General features: G+C 36.4%; 1 protein-coding gene across 4 annotated transcripts in view; it reads right to left on the bottom strand.

Annotated features, from left to right (window-relative positions):
- The window catches only part of LOC150084851 (uncharacterized), a 231,879-nt gene that overhangs the window by 24,039 nt on the left and 187,195 nt on the right, over positions 1–20,645 (bottom strand). For all 4 annotated transcript variants that reach the window (XM_090376645.1, XM_090376646.1, XM_090376648.1 and 1 more), the window contains exons 7-8: positions 7,480–7,748; positions 241–595 (exon numbers count right to left, since the gene is read on the bottom strand). In XM_090376645.1, coding sequence (XP_090232771.1) covers positions 241–595; positions 7,480–7,748 — 624 coding nt within the window. The remainder of the gene's footprint in view (positions 1–240; positions 596–7,479; positions 7,749–20,645) is intronic.

The following is a 20,645-nucleotide window of genomic DNA, read 5'->3' as shown; positions in this document are numbered from 1 at the left end:
CTCCCCCCCCCCTGCAGATACATTTTATGTACGTAAAGCAAAGCTTGGTGGGAATGGACCATCTGGATTAATTGCTGGGCTTCTTTTGGGATGTAATAACATTAAAATGGTAACTGCATATAACAGATACTCTTATCTTTAGATATATGACTAACCCCTCTTTTTATATATACATATAAAGTCATATACTAAATATATAATATGAAGATTGACTATAAAATATAACAGTTATATACTCACCTCAACTTTCTGTTCCTCGGGCTCTACATTTGCTTCTATTTCCTCTGCCTCCTCTCTTACCAAATTATTATTGGCATAGTTATTATTATTATTCTCTATAACAAGTTGTTGTGACATGCCTATATGTACATTATCATAAACCATGCCTGTATTATACAGTTCAGTGGAGAAATATGCCTGTCTGAGTCTAGTAGGTGTATTATGTACAAACTGATCTTCCTTAACATAATTATCTTTTGTTTTTCCTGTTTCAAACAGACCATCTGGTTTATAATTTTCGCCATGATCTTCATAACTAGCCATGATGTTATCATCTAGCATATTCTCTGTACCATGTGTTCCAGGTTGCATGTTACTATTAAAGAACAATAAAAATATATATAACAAATAATAATACAAATAACAAATTTAAATGTATACTAAGAATTATTAATCCCTTAACTGCTATGTTATTTATGTAAGATAAGACTGCAATTCTAAGAACTTTAATGGCTAAATTAAACATAAAAAGAACAGAACAGGCAAGTGTTCACTGCTCTAGTTCAAAGGGATTTTGTTTTATTGGGAGATTCCATTGTCAGGAAAACAGGTAACATTTTTTGTGATAAAAACAGGCATACTAGAAGCAGAGTATATCTGCCAGGAGCAACAATAGGTATTGTCATGTTTGTGTCCCACCCTAATAATATTTCTGTTTACAGCCTAATTAAAACCAAATTTATTATACACTTAATCTCCCCACCAGGATAATTAGCACCCAGGTGGGAAGACGTAATTTGATCCCCGACTGTGAAAGAAGATGACAACCATTTGATTTGAGGTCACCACAATGAACTATAAATGTTTTAAAACTGATTTGTTTACAACTCTGATCTAAACTAATTTATGATATCTTTTTGGATGGAATAAGAGTAAATCCTAAAAAAGACAGTCCTATTTCAATCCTCCATTTGGCTGGCAGATGGAGGATTGAAATATTGAAGATGGCTGGCACTCAACTATCTGAAACTCTTCTGTTTACAATCCAATGAAACAAAATTTACAATAATTGATTTATAATACAAAATTATCTAGTTGCACTAAACTCATATTTTGAGTTTAGTGCAACTAAACCAAAAGATGTATTATCTGATAAATTGAAAATATCTGAAAACCCAGAAACTGATTTACTAGGACAACTTTCAATTTCAGAATTGCTGTTATCCAGTTTTTGTTATGAAAATCAATGTAACATAAAATTGACCACCTCATTCTGAAATTGAAAGTTAATACTGTTACACCACAATTATCTTTCTTAAGAACATCACATTCCAGAATCTAATCCCTGAAGTGCATGTGACCAAAGGCCTGGCAGAAGTTCCAAGCAATAATTGTGGTGTACAAGTACACTGGTGTGCAAAACTTAAGGACCAACACTATTTCTAAAGGTTACAACCACAACATCTTTACTTAAGATACTCTTTACTGATGAGAGTAGATTCGGTCTCAGCAGTGATTCTGGATGTCAGCTAATCTGGCAAGAGGTTGGCACACAGCATCACCCTGCAAACATCACTGAAAGGGATCGATATAGTGGTGGAGGTGTTCTTGTCTGGGGAGGCGTTATCTTGGATGGAGGTACACAACTCCAGATACTGAAGGCGGTACTGTATACTGAGGTAATCTTTCCCCATGTGCATCTGTTCCGAGGTGCCATTGGCCCCGAGTTCATGTTTATGGATGATAATGCCACACCCCATCGCACTGCAGCTGTTGATATGCTTTTGGAAAGTGAGGACATTGTTCGTATGGATTGGCCTGCCTGTTTCCCCCAATCTAAATCCCATCGAACACATATGGGACACTCTGGGGAGACGCCTAGAGGCACGTCCACACCCACCAGAAAATGTTCACCAGCTGAAGATGGCGCTGACAAAGGAATGGACGATGCTACTGCAAGAACTTATCAACAACATTGTTCTAAGTATGGACAAGCGGTGCAAAGCCTGCATCGACATTAGGGGTGGCCATATCTCCTACTGAGGACCACCCTTTGTTCCATCTTTGGCAGTGATGCATCTGTATCATGGCAGCCAGTGCTATGTTGCCATTTTTAAATAAAGTCCCTCTGTACTGTTTTGTTTTAGTTGTTGTGTCGGTGTTATTTTCTTAATCATTTCTGTACCTCATGAGGTTCCTTTGGTATGCTTTTCCCATATCCAGGCCACTATGAGAAGCTACAGGTGAAAACCTGACTGGTCCTTAAATTTTGCACACCAATATATATTAGCTGATAGTTCTCTTGAAGTACACTTTTTATTTTTTTTTTCTTCTTTGTTTATATTTTACAATAATAAAATGACAAAATAAAACATCCCAACACTAGTCAAAGAAACTTTCACCATTCACAAGAAAAGTAATGCATGTGTTTATATTATTTAACTGATGACAGTAGAGCCACTTACTGCATAGTAGCCAAATTATGATTATAGAAAAAATGGCATTGTTTTACGGACAAATCACATGGTGCTATGATAGTTTAGCTAATATCTGAATTACGACAAAACTGAGATATCAAAACACATGACGTTGGTAACTAAAGATATTAAGTGCACAAAAACTTATGACCTTCTGGACAAGCACAGGGACATGCTCAAAATATGCTCCAAGTTCGGTTAAACTGTATTTGTATCTGCAATTCTCACCATGCAGCATGGCATAAGAAACTATATGCTAAAAGCCTTGCATATTAACTCAAGACAATAAGCGATTCTGAAAGGTTTTTAGGGGGAAAATTATTTTATTAGAGAGCTCATATTGGTAAGTAGAAGGAACCAATTTTGTAGAAATTAAATACATTTAAATAAAAGTGGTACACGGGTTTTGCCAATGTCATTGATGAAACCTTAGGAATTCAGAGGAACTGCTAGTTACAGACGGCTGGAAACATACATACACATTTTTATCTGATGATACAGGCCATAACACTTGCATACATGCATCTCTGTGGGACAACTCATGATGTTACCAACAGAAAATTAAAAATGAGCATTCAAAGGATTTATCTTGGAAGCTACTAGGCTTTACATACCAACTAAGAAATACTGTTCAAGGTTTAAACCTAAATGGATGCCAGATGACCTAATGAGACATGGCAGAGAAGAAAAATGCATGGGATACATATAAATTAATGGTCGACATGGAAGCCTACGATAGATATAAGCTGGTCTGTAATCAAGTCACAAAGGAGATTAGGCAGGCAAAGGCAGATTATGAGAAATCCTCGGCAAAGAATGCAAAGAAAAACAACAAAGAGTTCTTTACCTATGTAAACTCTAGAAGAAAAGGGTTGAATCAGATTGGTCCACTGGATATTGATGGATCAACTGTTGATGATCCTGCTCAGGTGGCTAACAAACTAAATGAATATTTTGCATCTACATTCACCCATGAGGAGGTATTCAGGAAGGAGAATGATGTAGGTAAAGTAAACATTGGCAGTGAGCTGGATGATTTTGTAATAACTGAGAGGAAAGTGGAGGAGAGATTGTTGAGGATAAACATAAAAAAGGCACCTGGGGTGGATGGGATCTATCCAGTTATATTAAAGGAGGCAGCAAAGGAAGTAAGCAAACCCCTAGCCATAATTATGAGAGCTTCTTTGGACTCAGGGGAGGTACCCATAGACTGGAGATGTGCAAATGTGACCCCAATTCACAAAGGAGGATCAAAGGGCGATACAAGTAATTATAGATCTGTTAGTTTAACTTCCGTTCCAGGAAAATTAATGGAGGTACTGGTTAACTGGTTAAAGAAGTACTGCAGGATCATCTAGACAAGACTTCAGTTATAGCTCGGACACAGCATGGTTTTGTTAAGAGAAAGTCTTGCCTGACAAATCTGATTGAATACTATGATGCAGTTACAAAAGAACTAGATGCAGGGAATAACTTTGATATTATATATTTGGATCTTAGAAAGGCTTTTGATACTGTTGCACATGGAAGACTGCTGCACAAATTGGAGCAGTGTGGCATTGGAGGCAAATTGCTGCTATGGATAAAGGGATGGTTGAGGGAGAGAAGACAGAGAGAGAGAGGTGATCAATGGACACTGCTCATCGTGGACTAATGGTATTAGTGGAGTTCCTCAGGGTTCAGTGTTGGGTCCATTGTTGTTTTCTGTATTTATAAATGATATTGATGATGGTATATCAAGCTTAATGTCCAAGTTTGCAGATGATACAAAGGTTCGCAGGGTTGTTAAGGACACTAATGACAGTACGCTGCTGCAACAGGATCTAGAAAAGTTGAGCAGATGGGCTGAGAGGTGGCAAATGAAGTTTAACATTAACAAATGTATAGTACTACAAATGGGAAGCAGTAACCCCAGAGTGACGTATTAATTCTGTGGTACTACACTGACAGTGGTAGAGAATGAAAAGGACCCGGGGGTAATTGTGCAGGCAGATATGAAGTTTTCTGAGCAGTGCAGACGGTCTGCAAGAGTAGCTCATAGTGTCTTGTCAATGATATTCAGGAATTTTTCTAGCAGGGATAAGGAGATGATTATCCCTTTGTATAAGGCAATGGTCAGGCCACACCTTGAGTACTGTATACAGGTCTGGAGGCCTTATTTTAAGAAGGCTGTAGAGCTGTTGGAACGAGTACAGAGAAGGGCAACAAGGTTAGTGAATGGAACAAAGGGTTGCTCTTATGAAGAAAGGCTTAAATTTTGCAAATTACAGTGTCTGGAGACCAGGCACCTGCGAGGTGATCTGATTGAGGTGTATAAAGCCTTGAATGGTTTGAGCATGCTCAATGCTGATGGGATTCTTCCTCTTGCTCAGAACCTGAGAGGGCATAAATTCAAATTGAGGAAAGACAGATGTAGGATAGATGTGCGGAAGTTTGCCTTTAGCCAGCGGGTAGTTGGTTGGCGGAACAGACTTGCATCCTTTGTTGTGGAAGTTGATAGCCTAAATAAATTTAAGGCTGAGCTGACAGGTATTTGAAAGAAACAGAGGGGTGAAATGGGAGCAGGTTTTTTTTTTTTTTTTTTTTGGCTGATGCTGCATAAGCTTCTACTAATGCTAATCTCAAAAGTTCCTGCATGCAGCCAGAAAAACCAAAATTGGCCTGATGTGCAAAGAGCAGTGATCTTTTAGACAAATGGGAAGCTTATTCCCCTACCATTAGCTAGGGGAATAAGCTTAAATAACTTCAAGGTGTGTCAATCAAAAACAATACAAGAATACTTAGTATTTACTGTGTCTGCAGTAATATTATGTCTTGTAAATAAAATAAGTGAACATGAATTTGTGGTTAGGACAACTAATACTGACATAATAGGCCTAACAGAAACTTAGTATCATCAGGAAATAGGGGATAGTGAGTTTCACACTATAATGTGTATAGTGTGAAACTCACTATCCCCTATGTGTTTAAGAATTATTTTGCATGCTCATTTCCAATGTGCATCAGGAATGAGCATACTACAAAATAAATCTTATAACAACTGATGAAATGTAAATATAACTAGTAAAAATATAGGATAAAAACTAAAATATATGAATAGAAATAAAAATGATAAGGATATACAGTTAAAGAACAAGAGCACTAAAAGTGATAAAAATAAAACAAAATATACACATAAAGAAGCTGAGCAATGTGCTCCTTTCTCAACTTTAAAGAAAAGTATGGCATATCATCAGTATATAACAGAATGATCATATGAACAGAAAACATGATAGCATGTGATAAAGATGAATGAATGCAGACCATGAACAGTGAACCATCAAAAAGCGTGGGGGGGGGAGTTTTTTTTTTTTTTTTTTACTTCAAAATAAAGAAAAAGAAAAGATAAAAATACTGATTTTGCATTAATAAGGTTTTAGTATAAAATCAGGCCATGGGAGCATCAATTTTTGCAACTGTATGCATTCTAGAAAGCAAACCTTGTCTGTTTATGAGATTAAAAATATATATACAGCAATACCTTGCTTAGCACGGCTTCAAACAGCACGGGTTTCACTATAACATTGTTTTCAATTAAGTTTAAGTAAAATTTACTGTACATATTAAAACTCATTCGATAGCTTAGACAGGTAGTATACATATATGCTGCATTATCGTAGCCTGGTACTATACAGGTACAATTCATACGACAACGCAGCATATATGAATAGTACCTGTCTAGCCTATTGAATGAGTTTTAATATGTACAGTAAATTTTTGATTTAAACTTAATTGCAGTACAGACTGCAATTAATGCCATCTGTTGCACGTTGCAGTCTGTACTGCAACGTGCAACAGTGTTCAGAATTCTTAATTCCATCCTGACAAGACGACATGATAGTTTGTCAAACTTTTCATTTCAAAATTTATTTTTTACCCCTTTATATGATCGAAAATATATCTGCATCTTGGCTAGAAATCACTGCCTTCTGTTTGGCAGCATGTTTTGCCCCATTTGGTAAACGATTTCACTGGTTTTGAATCGCAAGTTCAGATAATTTCCAAAGACATTGTGAAGGTCAGAAAAGACTTCGGATTCGAAACTTTGGACACTGCCAATGCATGTGACTGCATTGACTCACATGCGACTTAGATGATGCAACTCTCCTTGAAATTGATGAGCAAACTGCATATGCAGAATAGGAAAACAATTCTGAAGTGGATAACACTGAAGTGCCACCAAAACAATTTTCGATAGAACTGGAGAAAGTTTTTTGGGGGGTTGACATGGCCTGCAAGGCAATTAAGAATGGAGATCTGAATGTTGAACGTAGCATCAAGATACAGCAAATTTTACAAGATGGGATTTGATGTTACAAAGACTTGTATGCCGAGAAAAAGAAGAGACGGCTTCACCAGATTTCATTATTGAAATACCTAAATAAACAACCACTTTTTTAAAGCTTTTTTTGACATCTCTCATGATGTTACCTTTTCATTAATAAAATTTTTGCAATATCTTTTTTTAAATTTCAAATCCTTTTAATTGGCTATCAAGTGCAAATTGTTTATAGATTTATTATAATTTGTTTGTAGACTGTTTCTCTGGTACGCATTCAATTAAAACCCATTATAATTATACCTCAATCAGCACGGTTTCACATAACACGGAATAGTTTCAGTACCAATTGTCAGTGCCATGTGGGGTATTGCTGTATATATATTTTTGATTTTTAATTTGATCTGTCTACATGCATATACATAATAATATACTTGAAAAAAAAGAAAAAAAAAAAGGGCTTACCCAGCATGTGGTGGTTTTGAAATAATAGCAGGTGATGTTGTAGTAGTAGTGATGACAGAGTTATCTGTATAATTTTTCTCCCAGTCAAAAGGATCTGTATCTCGAATACCTCGTCTCTTCATGCATCTTTCAAACAAGCCAGCCAACAGTTGATAATCTGGTCTATCATAATAATCTAAAGTCAAAATGTGGTCTAGAAACTGACGAAAATCTGAGGGAAGATGTTTTAAAAGCAGACGATGATCATACTTTTCTTTCATTGCTCCAACCTTAAATAATAAAAACAGAAGGAAGTAAAGAGATTACTCTAATGAAGATAACACAAATACATACACATTTTCAACTACTTTTAACTCATCAACTAACAGAAAGTGAGTCAGTGTATGAAGTTCATTTCTTAACCTAAATTATGTTTATTATGCAGCTATTTAGCATTAGCCATATAGTGCAAGGAAGCCACAGTTTTTTGCTGCACTGGCCAAAAATAAATAAATAAAATAAACAACTAAATAAAAATAAAACAATACATAAAAATTAAATAAAGATAAAAATAAAATAGACAACCTGTGTTTTCCATCTCACATAGAAACTATCCAGCTGACTATTGAATTTTCCACAATTTTAATTCATGGCCTTCAATCCTGGAATCATTTATAACAGAAAAAATTTTGTCTTCATTCATTTTAGTACCCCTCTCAGAGCCTTAATGATCTCAATTAGGCATTCTCTAAAGTGCTTGGGTGAAATGCTCTGTATTCCACTTTTGAAGCCTTTCCTCATTTCTCTTCCCTTTTCCAGATCTCAGACAAGCAAGCTGCTTATCTTCAAACTCTTTCAAGAAGCATGATTTTTTTTTTAGTGTGGTCTTCATACTAGGTCACAGTATTCCAAGTGTAGTCTTATAACTGTCATACAGCAGGATTATAACCTCCCTATCATCCAAGCAAACATTTAGTAAACAGAGGACACCAAAGACCGTCCTTGCTGCCTGTCGACATTGCTTGGAGAATATCATATCTGCCCAAATCAACTCCAAAATTCCTTTCTTCCTCTGTTTTTAATTCAACTCCACCAACGTGTACAGGTTATTTTGGGGTTACTAATCCCTACACAGACTTTTCATTTTGTTGCATAAAAACACCACTTTTCTGACCATCCTTTAAGTCTATCCAAGTCATCCTGAAGGATTACTGATCATTAGCCAGTCTTCCAATCTTCAAATTTTGACATCACATCCTGTCTTTTCATTGATGTCATTTATAAAATTCAGAAACAACATTGATCCCTGAACCAATTCTTGAGGAACTCAGTTCTAATGTCAGCTCAATCTGAAGAGTAATCATTAATCACAACCCTCTGCTTCCTGCCCTGCAACCTATGTTACAATCTTACTTGTGATCTCAATAAGTTCTAGATTAGATAGTAATCTCTTAATGAGGGATTGAGTCAAATGCTTCACTAAAATCCAAATAAACAATATCAGAATTATTTTCTACATCCAGCTCATTATGTCTAGATAGCTAACCAGGTTAATTAAACGTGATTTTAAAATGTTTAACTAACTAAATGTTTCATTTAGTTAGTTAAACAAATCAATGTTTCATAGCCTAAAGAATTATTTCTATCTAAATGTCCCCATATTGCACTTTTTATCACTGCCTCCATGTTTTTCCTGCCACTAAAGTCAGAATGACCTGTCTGTAGTTACCCACTTAACTCTTAGAACTACCGTTATGTATTGGTGATACACTGGCACTTCTCCAATCCAAAAGAATCTCTCTTAAGCCCAATGATGCCCTCATATTTAATCATAATAGTTCAATGCACTTTCCTGCCACCTCATTCAAGATTACTGGGTATATGCCATCAACACTACGAAGTATATAAACAAGGCAGTCAGGAAATCCCATGGTGTCCTATCGATTTATTGAACAGTATCCTGTAGAGATAGAGGGGTCATAATCCCACTATATAAGGCAATTGCAAATGTGTATTTGGATTACTGTGTCTAAGTTGCTTACTTCCTTTGCTGTCTCCCTTAGTATAGCTGGATAGATCCCATCCACCCCAGATGCCTTTCTTATGTTTAACTTCAACAATTTCTCCTCCACTTTGTTCTCAGTTATTACAAAATCATTTAACTCCCTATTCATCAAACTCAAACAGGGAGTTAAATGATTTTGTAATAACTGAGAGCAAAGTGGAGGAGAAATTGTTTAAGTTAAACATAAGAAAGGCACCTAGGGTGGATGGGATCTATCCAGCTATACTAAAGGAGGCAGAAAAGGAAGTAAGTAAATCCTTAGCCATAATTATGACAGCTTCCTTGGACTCGGGGGGGGGGGGTACCCATGACTGGAGATGTGCAAATGTGATCCCAATTCACAAAGGAGGATCGAAGAGTGACACAAGTAATTACAGACCTATTAGTTTAACTTCTGTTCCGGGGAAATTAATGGAGGCACTGGTTAAATAAGCACTGCAGAATCATCTAGACAAGGCTTCAGTTACAGTTCAGACATAGCATGGGTTTGTTAAGGGGGAAGTCTTGTCTGACCAATTTGATTAGATACATGATGTGGTCACAAAGGAACTGGATGCAAAGGATAATTTTGATATCATATACCTGGACCTTAGGAAGGCTTTTGATACTGTTGCACATGGAAGGCTGTTGTACAAATTGGAGCAGTGTGGCATTGGGGCAAATTGCTGCTATGGATAAAGGGATGGTTGGGTGGGAGAAGACAGACAGTGGTAATCAATGGACACTGCTCTTCGTGGACTAATGTTATTAATGGTGTCCCCCAGGGTTCAGCGTTGGGCCCATTGTTGTTTTGTATTATTATCAATGATATAGATGAAGGTACAGTGAAACTTCTCCTAACGGACACCTCCCGTTAACGGACATCTCTCTACAACGGACATTTTCAAATTCCCCAACTCACCTCCATTGGTTTTAACGTGTTTGCAGCTTCTGTCTAGCGGACATTCTCTGTAACGGATGCGGACGGGCAATCTGCACTATTTCGTTTAGATTAGCACTTACTTTGATCTCCCCATAACGGACAGCGGGCGAGCTTATGGCCCTTTTTCTAGGAACGTTTCTTCCACGTATTGCCTCAATCGTGTGTTTATTTTCTATTTCCGATTCTCTGAATTTTATCAAGGTTCTAAACCCTTTTTCAAGAATTTTAAGGCACGTGTAAAACTTCTGATGAATTCGGTGTATGCAGGGGCGGGAATATGGCCGGCCTTTCATCTTTTCAGTTTCAGTTTTGTTCAGTGTCGTGTGAAGTGCACAATGTCTTCTCATAAACATTTAACTTTAAAAGATAAAGTCGAACTCATTAATGCGTATAATCGGCAAAAAAATAGTGTTCGCAATCTCGCTGCAAAATTCAAAATTGGGAAGACGCAGGTAAGCAACATCCTAAAGGAAAAAAAGTGAACTGCTCAAACAATTTTGGCAACACCGAAATGATCAGGTTCAAAAATCATTCCCGAAAACTGTTGGACTTCAAATTGACAATGTTACGTGTGAGTGGTTTGTCGCGAACGTGCTAAAAAAATTCCCATTATTGGGCCTATTATTAGGGAAAAGGCTTTGGAGGTTGCGAAATCTATGGGAGTAAATGAGTTCAAAGCTTCTGTGGGATGGCTAGACAAGTTCAAAACTCGGCATAAAATTTCTTGGAAAACCGTAAGTGGTGAAGGTGAATCTGTTGATACTGGGGTTGTAACAGAGTGGACCGTCCAATTGGAAGATTTATGTCGTGATTTTGAAGCTAAAGATATTTACAACTGTGACGAGACAGGGTTGTTTTTTAAAGCTCTTCCTGAAAAAACAATGAGTCTAAAAAACGAAAAGTGCCAGGGCGGAAAAATTTCTAAGGAACGCTTGACTGTACTATTGTGTACAAATATGCTGGGAGACTTTGAACAACCTCTGTTATAGGAAAACCACAAAATCCTCGTTGTTTCAAGGGCATAAAGTTGAATCTTTTGAATGTTGACTGGAAGTCTAATAAAAAAGCGTGGATGACACGAGATATCATGAGCGAACGGATAAGTCACTTTAACCAAAACATGATTCGTCAAAACAGAAAAATTATTCTTTTCATGGATAATGCTGCATCTCACCCGCACATTGAATTGTCCAACATTCAAATCATTTTTCTGCCACCAAACACATCTGTAGAGTGTCAGCCCTTGGATCAAGGGATAATAAAAAATTTTAAACTTCACTACAGAAAAAGTGTGTTTTAAGACATCTCATTGCAAACATGAACGATGTAACATGTGCAAGTGACCTTTCAAAGAAAATCGGCATCCTAGATGCAATTCAATGGATTTCCTGTTCAGTAAACGTAATTAGAAAACAAACTGTCGTGAACTGTTTTGTAAAGTCTGGCTTCTCAAACACAAAAATTGAAGTTGTGAATAGCAATATGGAGTACCAAGAAGAACAAGAACTTCAACATCTATTGATAATGTACGATACTTCCGCTACAAGTGACCCTAGCTACAAAGATATAGACTCGAACCTCACTACAGAAGATGGTGCTCTAGATATCAACGACATTATCATCGATATTTTTCAAGAAGTTCCTCATGAGGATGAAGAAATGGAAGGAGGTCATTCTGTCGAAAAACATATTAACGACGAACCACCGATGAAAATAGAAGAAGCGCTCATACAAATCAATCGTTTAAAAATGTTTTTCGGCGCTGAAGAAGATACTGAAGGACTTTCGATGGTTTCTTCACTCCAAACAAATGTTGAAAACAAAATTATCAGCTGGAAGAAGGTGCAGAAGAAAATAAGTGATTACTGTATGTATTTTTCTTAAGATAAAGTCATAATATGCATAGCACAATTATATGTATATTATTTACAAAAATATTGTGCAAAATCTGTATATAATTTAATTTAATTTTACATTAAACGTTTAACGATTGTTCTTTCTTTCTTTTTTTTTTTCCCTCCCTCAGACTTCTTGTTAGCAGACACTTCTCTCTAACGGACACATTTTCATTCCCCATGGCTGTCCGTTAAAGGGAAGTTTCACTGTAAATCAAACTTAATGTCGAAGTTTGCATTCTTGCATCATATGCCTCGACTAATGCTAAGTATGGTGGCTTCATCTGAAAAAAAGACACTAAGTTTCCTGAAAGGGTCCAAAGAAGGGCAACTTGCATGGTGTAATTGGCAAAATGACAACCATATCGCTCACTGGCTGCAATAGTGGCAAAACTCAAAATTCTTAATTTTTGAGATAATACGACTAATGAGGTTGGGATAGTGTACTCTACATTTACATAATAACAGTAAAAAGTTAGTTCAATACTTCTTCGCTAGCTAGCACAAGTAACAGTAACCTTTTTTTAGCTGTGCCAGTATTGGAGTGTAATTCAACCTTCTTGTTTATAATATCAACTGGCATTATTTTGGTTGAGCTGTTATTGTACTCAAAATATTATAACAACCGATTTGTATGCTGTGGGGAACTTTCGAATCAAAACCATTACACACAAATTCTTGTAGATCATACGCAAAACAAGGGTGACTGTGCACACTCATTAGTATAGAAAAATAGTGAAATTATAGTATCCTTATAATACCGTGATAAATCTGACTAAAAAATGAATAGCAAATGCTTAGAAAACGGTACTCACCTTGTATAAATCTGCAATAAAATTTTTTGGTAGATGCTGGTTAAATTTAGGTTGAAAGTAGCATTAAATAGAACTAAGGCAGGGAATGGGATGAAAATATTTTAAACAGATTTTAAAATGAGCGCAAGGAAGTAGAAATGCAGATCTCCAATCCTTGGTTGTCATAAAGAGGTTAAAAGACGTAAATGAAAAATGAAAAAAAAAAGAGAGAAGACCGGTGGTGCCAATAGTCGTTACGATGGACTTTCGTGAGTAAATTTACTATTCATTTTTTAGTCAGATTTATCACGGTATTATAAGGATACTATAATTTCACTATTGTCAAACTTATAAGATATTTTAACGTCATAATCAACACCTTATCTGCACCGGGTCAATATCTTATATATATTTCTAATCTCCTCCCTGATGCCCTTAGACATGCCTGATAGGAAAATACAACTCTCCAAAGTGCTTATCAAATATTTCTCCAACAAATTACACATAGCTTTCCTACAAAAATGCTTATATCACAATGTCATCCCCAAATTCGCCTGCATTTTTCCCAAAAATAACTGTAAAAAATACCCACATATCATACACCGCACATCTATCGCGATCATACGTGAAAAACTTAAGAAAAGATTTAACAAAAAACACCAACTTTTAAACTGTATACACCAATTATGATTCTTTCTCAAAAGAAACATGCCACCGGATGCCTGGATTGAATATATTAACCACAACAATGTACATATCAACACCACCATCCAACACATAGCACAAAAACACACCAAAAAATGAACACACTCACATCTAAAACCCCCACAAAAATCTCCACCGTTAACCTCATCTCAAAATCCTTCACCCCTTCCGAACTCTCCGGCCTAGAATTTGGCTTCAATTTTGCCATTAAAGAACCACACTATCCAATTAAAGATTGTATAATCGAACTCCAGTCTAAACTCGATCAACATCCCGATAAGTGGCGACTTATACACCAGTCTAATAGGATAATAAATTCTAAACTCACATCTCTCCCTAACATAAAAAAACAACAACTCTCGGATTTTCAAAGACTAAGCAAAACCCCAATATCATCATCCAAAAAGCTGACAAAGGAGACACAATCATTATCCTGGACAAGAACACCTACACAGAAAAAAATGGAGTTAATTTTAGCCGACCAAGGTACATATACAAATGACAGCAACCACAACATTACAAAACTTAAAAATAAGCTTGATACAATTCTCAGAAAACTCAGACAGAACAAAGAAATCAACCTCTTAACATTACAACAGATAGGTATTCGCAACAACATTCTGCCCCACATGTTCGGAATAACCAAGTTACACAAACCTGGCCACCCACTAAGATCTATCGTTTCTTTTAGTAAATCAGCTTTTGCTAATTTATCCACCTTCCTTGTCAAAATTATATCCCCGCTCACTCGATTCTCTACATTCAAAATTAATAATACCAACCAAGCATTCCAAAAAATCAGCAACACCACCATATCCGACGGAGATGTATTAGCTTCTTTTGACGTCATATCCCTATACACTAATGTGCATATTCCTTTCACCCTGCAAGCATTATGCGTACATCTAACAGCTGATGACACTTTAACGAAACATACTTCTCTTTCAGTTGACCACATCCTTGAACTTACCACTCTTTTACTAGACACTAGATATTTTAGATTCAACAATAAAATTTATCGACAAACATTTGGTTTACCAATGGGTTTAGGCATTTCTGCCCCCCTTTCTGAAATTTATCTCGCCACTATTGAAAACCAAATTTTACAACCTTTCCCCTCTGAAATTAAATTATACATCCGTTACGCCGATGATATCCTAATAATAGGCAACAGAACAACCATAGACAATCTTTTTTTAAAATTCAATACAATACATGACAGGCTAAACCTTACCCTCGAAATCTCAACGGACAACCAGATTAATTTTCTTAACCTCACTATTTATACAACAGACACAAATTTAAATACCAAGATTTTCAGAAAAAATACGCACACCGGTAAATATCTACATTTCACTTCACATCATCCCCTTAGTACCAAAAAAGCAGTCCTACACAACCAAATCTACAACGCTATCAAATTCACCTCTTCACAAAACGATCTACACAATGAACTTCAATACCTTACTGATAAATTCATAGCCAGGAGCTATCCCCCTCAACTCATCCAACACACAATATCCACTGTTAAAAATAGTATTAATAACCCCACCAGACACAGTCACAAGACAAATACTCGCATAGTTCTCCCTTACCATAGTGAACTCGCAGCACAATTCCGACGTACATTCAAAGATACCGACATCTCCCTCACCTTCTCCACTTACAATAAATTAGGTTCCCTATTTAATTCTTACAAAGATACACACAAATATCCCATCAATGATCTCAATAACTTAATATATCTCATAAAATGCCAACCGAACTGCGACACCTGTTACATCGGGAGCACAACCACTAAATTCGATTCCTCCACAACTTCCAATACCCGCGCATACTACCACTTCAACAGTTTCAAGACGAGTCAATCCTGCACTGAGTTAACAACCCATGCTCAAACCCACAACCACACCCCCCTTATTGACTCTGCCATCACTATTATTTTATTAAACTTAGATTGAGCTACAGAATTCTTCAATATGAAGCCCTCACCATCGAATGGTACCGACACCATTCTGATCTCAACATTATTAACGCTAAACTTCCCTTCAACCTTTCACCGGCTCGGAACCTCTCGCGGCTAAAGTTCCCACGTGTCAAAAAGAGCATAATGGGAATTTAGATAAACTTTAAAATACAACACGCGCTCACTTCTCTTCCATTTGCCAACTGATGACGGTTTACTCACGAAAGTCCATCGTAACGGCTATTGGCACCACAGGTCTTCTCTTTTTTTTCATTTACGTCTTTTAACCTCTTTATGACAACCAAGGATTGAAGATCTGCATTTCTACTTCCTTGCACTCATTTTAAAATCTGTTTAAAATATTTTCATCCCATTCCCCGCCTTAGTTCTATTTAATGCTACTTTCAACCTAAATTTAACCACCATCTACCAAAGAATTTTATTGCAGATTTATACAAGGTAAGTACCGTTTTCTAAGCATTTGCTATTCATTTTTTAGTATAGGAAAATATTAAAAGATCGCTAAAGTCTGGTCCTGTATTCGTCCCATTACAATATGTTACATTAGCTAGAACTGTCAGAAGGACAAGAAACCCTTTCAAGGTGGCAGAGGAGACATTACAATTTTTACGACCTGAAAGATTTGGCCCGACAAATGTCTATGAAATTTAGTGAAAATACTGACAAAGTGGAGTTAAACTTCAATGACATTGCTATCTTTAAAGTAGAAAAGTTTCTTTAATAAAATATCATACAAACAGGACAATTATAAATCAGTAAATGTTAAAGTTAGTAAAACAAGAAACCTTTGGAATTATTTGTAGGTTTTGAATTGAAAAAGCCTACAAGAGTTCCAATCCGATTTCGAAAAAGAAGCATAGTGACTTCCAATGTTTGTTGAACAATACACAATTCCCAAATGCCATGCTGGTTTTTATAACAGTCTAAAAACTAATTTGCAGAAGGATTAAATTTTTCTAAGAATGACTAAATTCTTCCAAATTTTTGCTTGTTTGTACACCAATAATCTCGTACTAACTTCTTGTTCTTATTTATGCTTTACCACAATTATGTTCTCAAAGGTTAATATGTAGTTCATACATGTTCCTGAGTTTATTTTCTGAAAATTCAGTCTTTTCTGAAAATCAAGAAATAAAGTTCTTGTTTAATGTGCTGCTGCTTTTTTTTTTTTTTTTTTTTCTTTCTTTCATCCTAATTACCTTTGATCTTTAGGAGAACCAAGTCACAAATTGTGTGTGTTTTTTGGTGCAATAGGGGCACAACTCAAAAGAGGGTTTAAATTTTCGAAATTCTGGTTACCCATAAGGGAATGTTGATGAAGCCAGCCTAATTTTGAGTACCACTGGGTATGATGAGATAAATCACAATATATTTCAGAAATCATATAATTTCTTCAATTCTAAAGAAACTAATGTTTAAAGCCAAATTTTTTTCATCAATTTTCTCAGAATTACGATTTTTGAGTTATGTCACTATTGCAGCCAGTGATATGTGGAACAACTTCGATAATGTGGGTTATAGAGCTTGGCAACTAGGCCTAGATGCGGCTTCATTGAGGTTTATAAAGCTCTGAGGGATTAGTAAAATGAAATAAAGAAGGAATTTTCACTGTTACAAAGAATTCCAGAACCAAGAGCCATAAATTCATATTCAAAGGAGGAAGTTTAGAATACACTGTAGGAAGTTTTCTTTTAGTCAGTGAGTTACTGATTACTAGAACAGTTGCCTCCATAAGTGGTTAAGGCTGACAGTTTGAAGAAATTCAAAAGTCAAATGGATACTTACCTACATATCAGGAGAGAAGTGCATAATCTGTATTTTTTATCTACTTTTTACCCCTTTTTTTGGCTTTAGCAGAAGAAGCCTGTGGCTTCCTTGCACTACATGGTTAATATTAAAACTCCAGAAGCTTTACTTTCCTTTAGGTGAGAATGTTTTTCTCATAAAGGGTCAACTATGTTTCAATATTGTTAATTTCATGATTCTCAGCCTCTCCTCACAATGAAAAGTCTTTCACCTGTAAAGACTGATGTGAAGTCAATTCAATTCATCAGCAAGGTCAGTTTGTTTATCCAAAACTTTTCCACACCCATTACACAAGAAGTCTGATCTTATTTGTTTTCTTCTTCATATTCGCAGACATGAAAAACTTCTTATCCCAATTCTTTGCTCTCTTAGTGATTTCTCATGCTCAGTCTTTGCCAAGCTTACTTTTTCTGTGGTACTATTACAGATCCACTTGTGGCTGCCAATAGGCTTCAGTACTTTTCATGTTCTATAACTGTACCATGCCATCTTTTGTCTGCTCTATTAGACTGCCTACCTCTCTATCCATCTATTTTGGCATTCCCACACTATATTTTCTTAATGATATGTATGTTCGTGACTTCTGTAACTATTAAAGTTACAGAAATTCCTTAAAGATATTCTATAATTCTAATACATTATCCACCCCCCCCCTGCTATCTGCCCAAATGAAGGAAGCCATGTAACATTTTAAACTGTTGCAGTCCTCTTTCCTGAAATTAAATCCTATGCCATTTATTTTTAACAGCAGCAGTTTCTTTCTTCATTTTCCAACTTAGACTGTGTGGTCATTTCCTGCTAACATTTCCTGTAGTGTTAGCCCTATAATTGGGTCTTGAGTAACGATCAGGTCTAGACAATTCTTAGCCACAGTATTTTCTCTAACGTGCCTATGGAAATAATCATCATCTAATTTTAAAAGTTTCCCTCCTACTTGAGGTTCTTTTATTATTCTTCATGGTCTTCTGGTCAGTAGCATACTCCTACTCTCATTTTACCTTTGAATCCAACTACTTCATACCACACAGATTCCATACTAGTATGTAAAGGTTCTGAGTCTGGAAAAGCTTAGTTGCACTTAAGCAGCTTTTGATATAAAGCATGATCCCTACCCCCATCTATCTTATCTGTCGTTCCTAAGTATATTATACATACCATAGAGAAACTCATCATTCCCTATTTTTCTGGGTGACACCATGTTCCCTTCAGCCCTATTATATCAGTGTTAGTTGTCCTAACCAGTAGTTTGAATTCATTCATTATACTGACTACACCCCTGAAATTACCATAGACTTAGTTAAGACCAAGTTCTCTTGTAAGTTTACTAAGCTAAAACACCCCTTGAAATCATTTAAGTTTGTTTTCCTAGAATTATCTTCCCATTTGTTTGAAACATCACTATCCTTTGCATCTTGCCAATACCTTCTGCTGTAGCAACAAACAAACAAACAAACAAGAACTTATGTGCAAAGCATTACTTTGACCCACACCAACAGACAGATATCTCTATATTATTCCCCCAACTAGCAGTTTCCCTGAACCCTCAAGGTATCCTCAAATATATTGGAAAAACCCTTGCACCACCTTTATTCAAATGTATTATCTACAAAATAAATCCTTTCTACCTATGAGTGCAGAACCCACTGATAAAAATTACCACTTCAACAAACATTCATATCCAACTGTACCTTGTTTTTTCCTCTACAGATCAGTTTTTTGTTTCATTGCAATTGGTTAAGTTTTTATTGAACTGTATCTCTTTTAAGTGAATCAGTGTTTTCACCCTTTGGTAGAAAAATGACTGATCACAATTTAGAGCAAAGAATTGTTATTAAATTTTTAGATTCAGTGATAATAGAAGAGGAAACCTAGATCCTTCAGTATGATCCACAAACCAATTGTCAAAGCATGCAGTAGCGAACTCAATCTTCTTCTTTCCCTTTAAAGAAAGGAAGAATATATCTCAATCAAATATCAAGTCCATGCAAATGTCAATTTCCTTGATTGTCATAGTGTTGTTCAACATGAATATGTCCCTCCAAATCGAGCCATTAAGTAGACACTCTACATTGAAATTTTAGGAAAGAAATGCCCAATTTATGGCCAGACAAATGGTTTTTTATCATGGCAATGTGCCGTGTCATTCTTTGTCACAGTGAGAGTTTGTTATTTGTTTTTTTTTTTTTTTAGGAGCATTAGCAACTAAGGCCATATTGCTCCGGGGATATGCAGTGCTCATTCCCTGACCTTTCCGCATCCTCCGTATTTGGTGGTTACGGGCTCAAACCCCGGTCTAATCAAGAAGCGTGTGCTACGCACTGCTGCTCCTGCCCACCTGGCTATGGAGGTGCCATCGCAGTGAGAGAGTTTTTAACGAAAAACAAGATCACAATGTTGTAGCACTCACCTTATTCGCCAGATCTGGTACTGTGCGTGCAACTTTTTTCTGTTCCCAAAAATTAAATCCACCTCAAAGGATTTGATTTTAGGATTTAGCAGACATTCAAAAGAACATAACACAGCAATTAAAGGCGATATCTTCTGATGACTTCTGCTGCTGTTTTCAATCTTGGAAATCGTGAATGGAGCTGCATAGGTGTAGAGAGGTGCTAGCCTGTTGATTCTTGGCACAGGTTTTAGTCCTTCTCTACATAGCCACCGTGCAGATTTACACATTTTTCCCATCAATGGATGAGGCTACGGATACCATTTTTGTAGAAGTGGTGAGGTTGATCTTTGAACCATGACTCTGTTGCAGAAATAAGTGTCTCGTCATCAGGGAAGTGGGTCCCCCAAAGAAATGATTTCAGGGAAGGAAACAAGAAATCCGATGGTGCAAGATCAAGTGAATAGGCTGGATGGGGCGGTATTTCGTATCTACAAGTGGCCGCTTGTGTTGTTGCAATTTCAGAAGTGTGGGGCATTGTCTTGAAGCATTCTCACCCCTTTGGATAGCATACCATGCCTACATATTTTGATTTTCTCCCGTAAGCTGGCATAATAGGCACCTGTA

Source organism: Mastigoproctus giganteus, chromosome 6 (assembly GCF_048544385.1).
Source record: "Mastigoproctus giganteus isolate SK-2022 chromosome 6, ASM4854438v1, whole genome shotgun sequence".
Lineage (NCBI taxonomy): Eukaryota > Metazoa > Arthropoda > Arachnida > Uropygi > Thelyphonidae > Mastigoproctus > Mastigoproctus giganteus.
The sequence above is the reverse complement of the archived record's forward strand: the minus strand, read 5'-3'. Positions and strand labels throughout refer to the sequence as shown.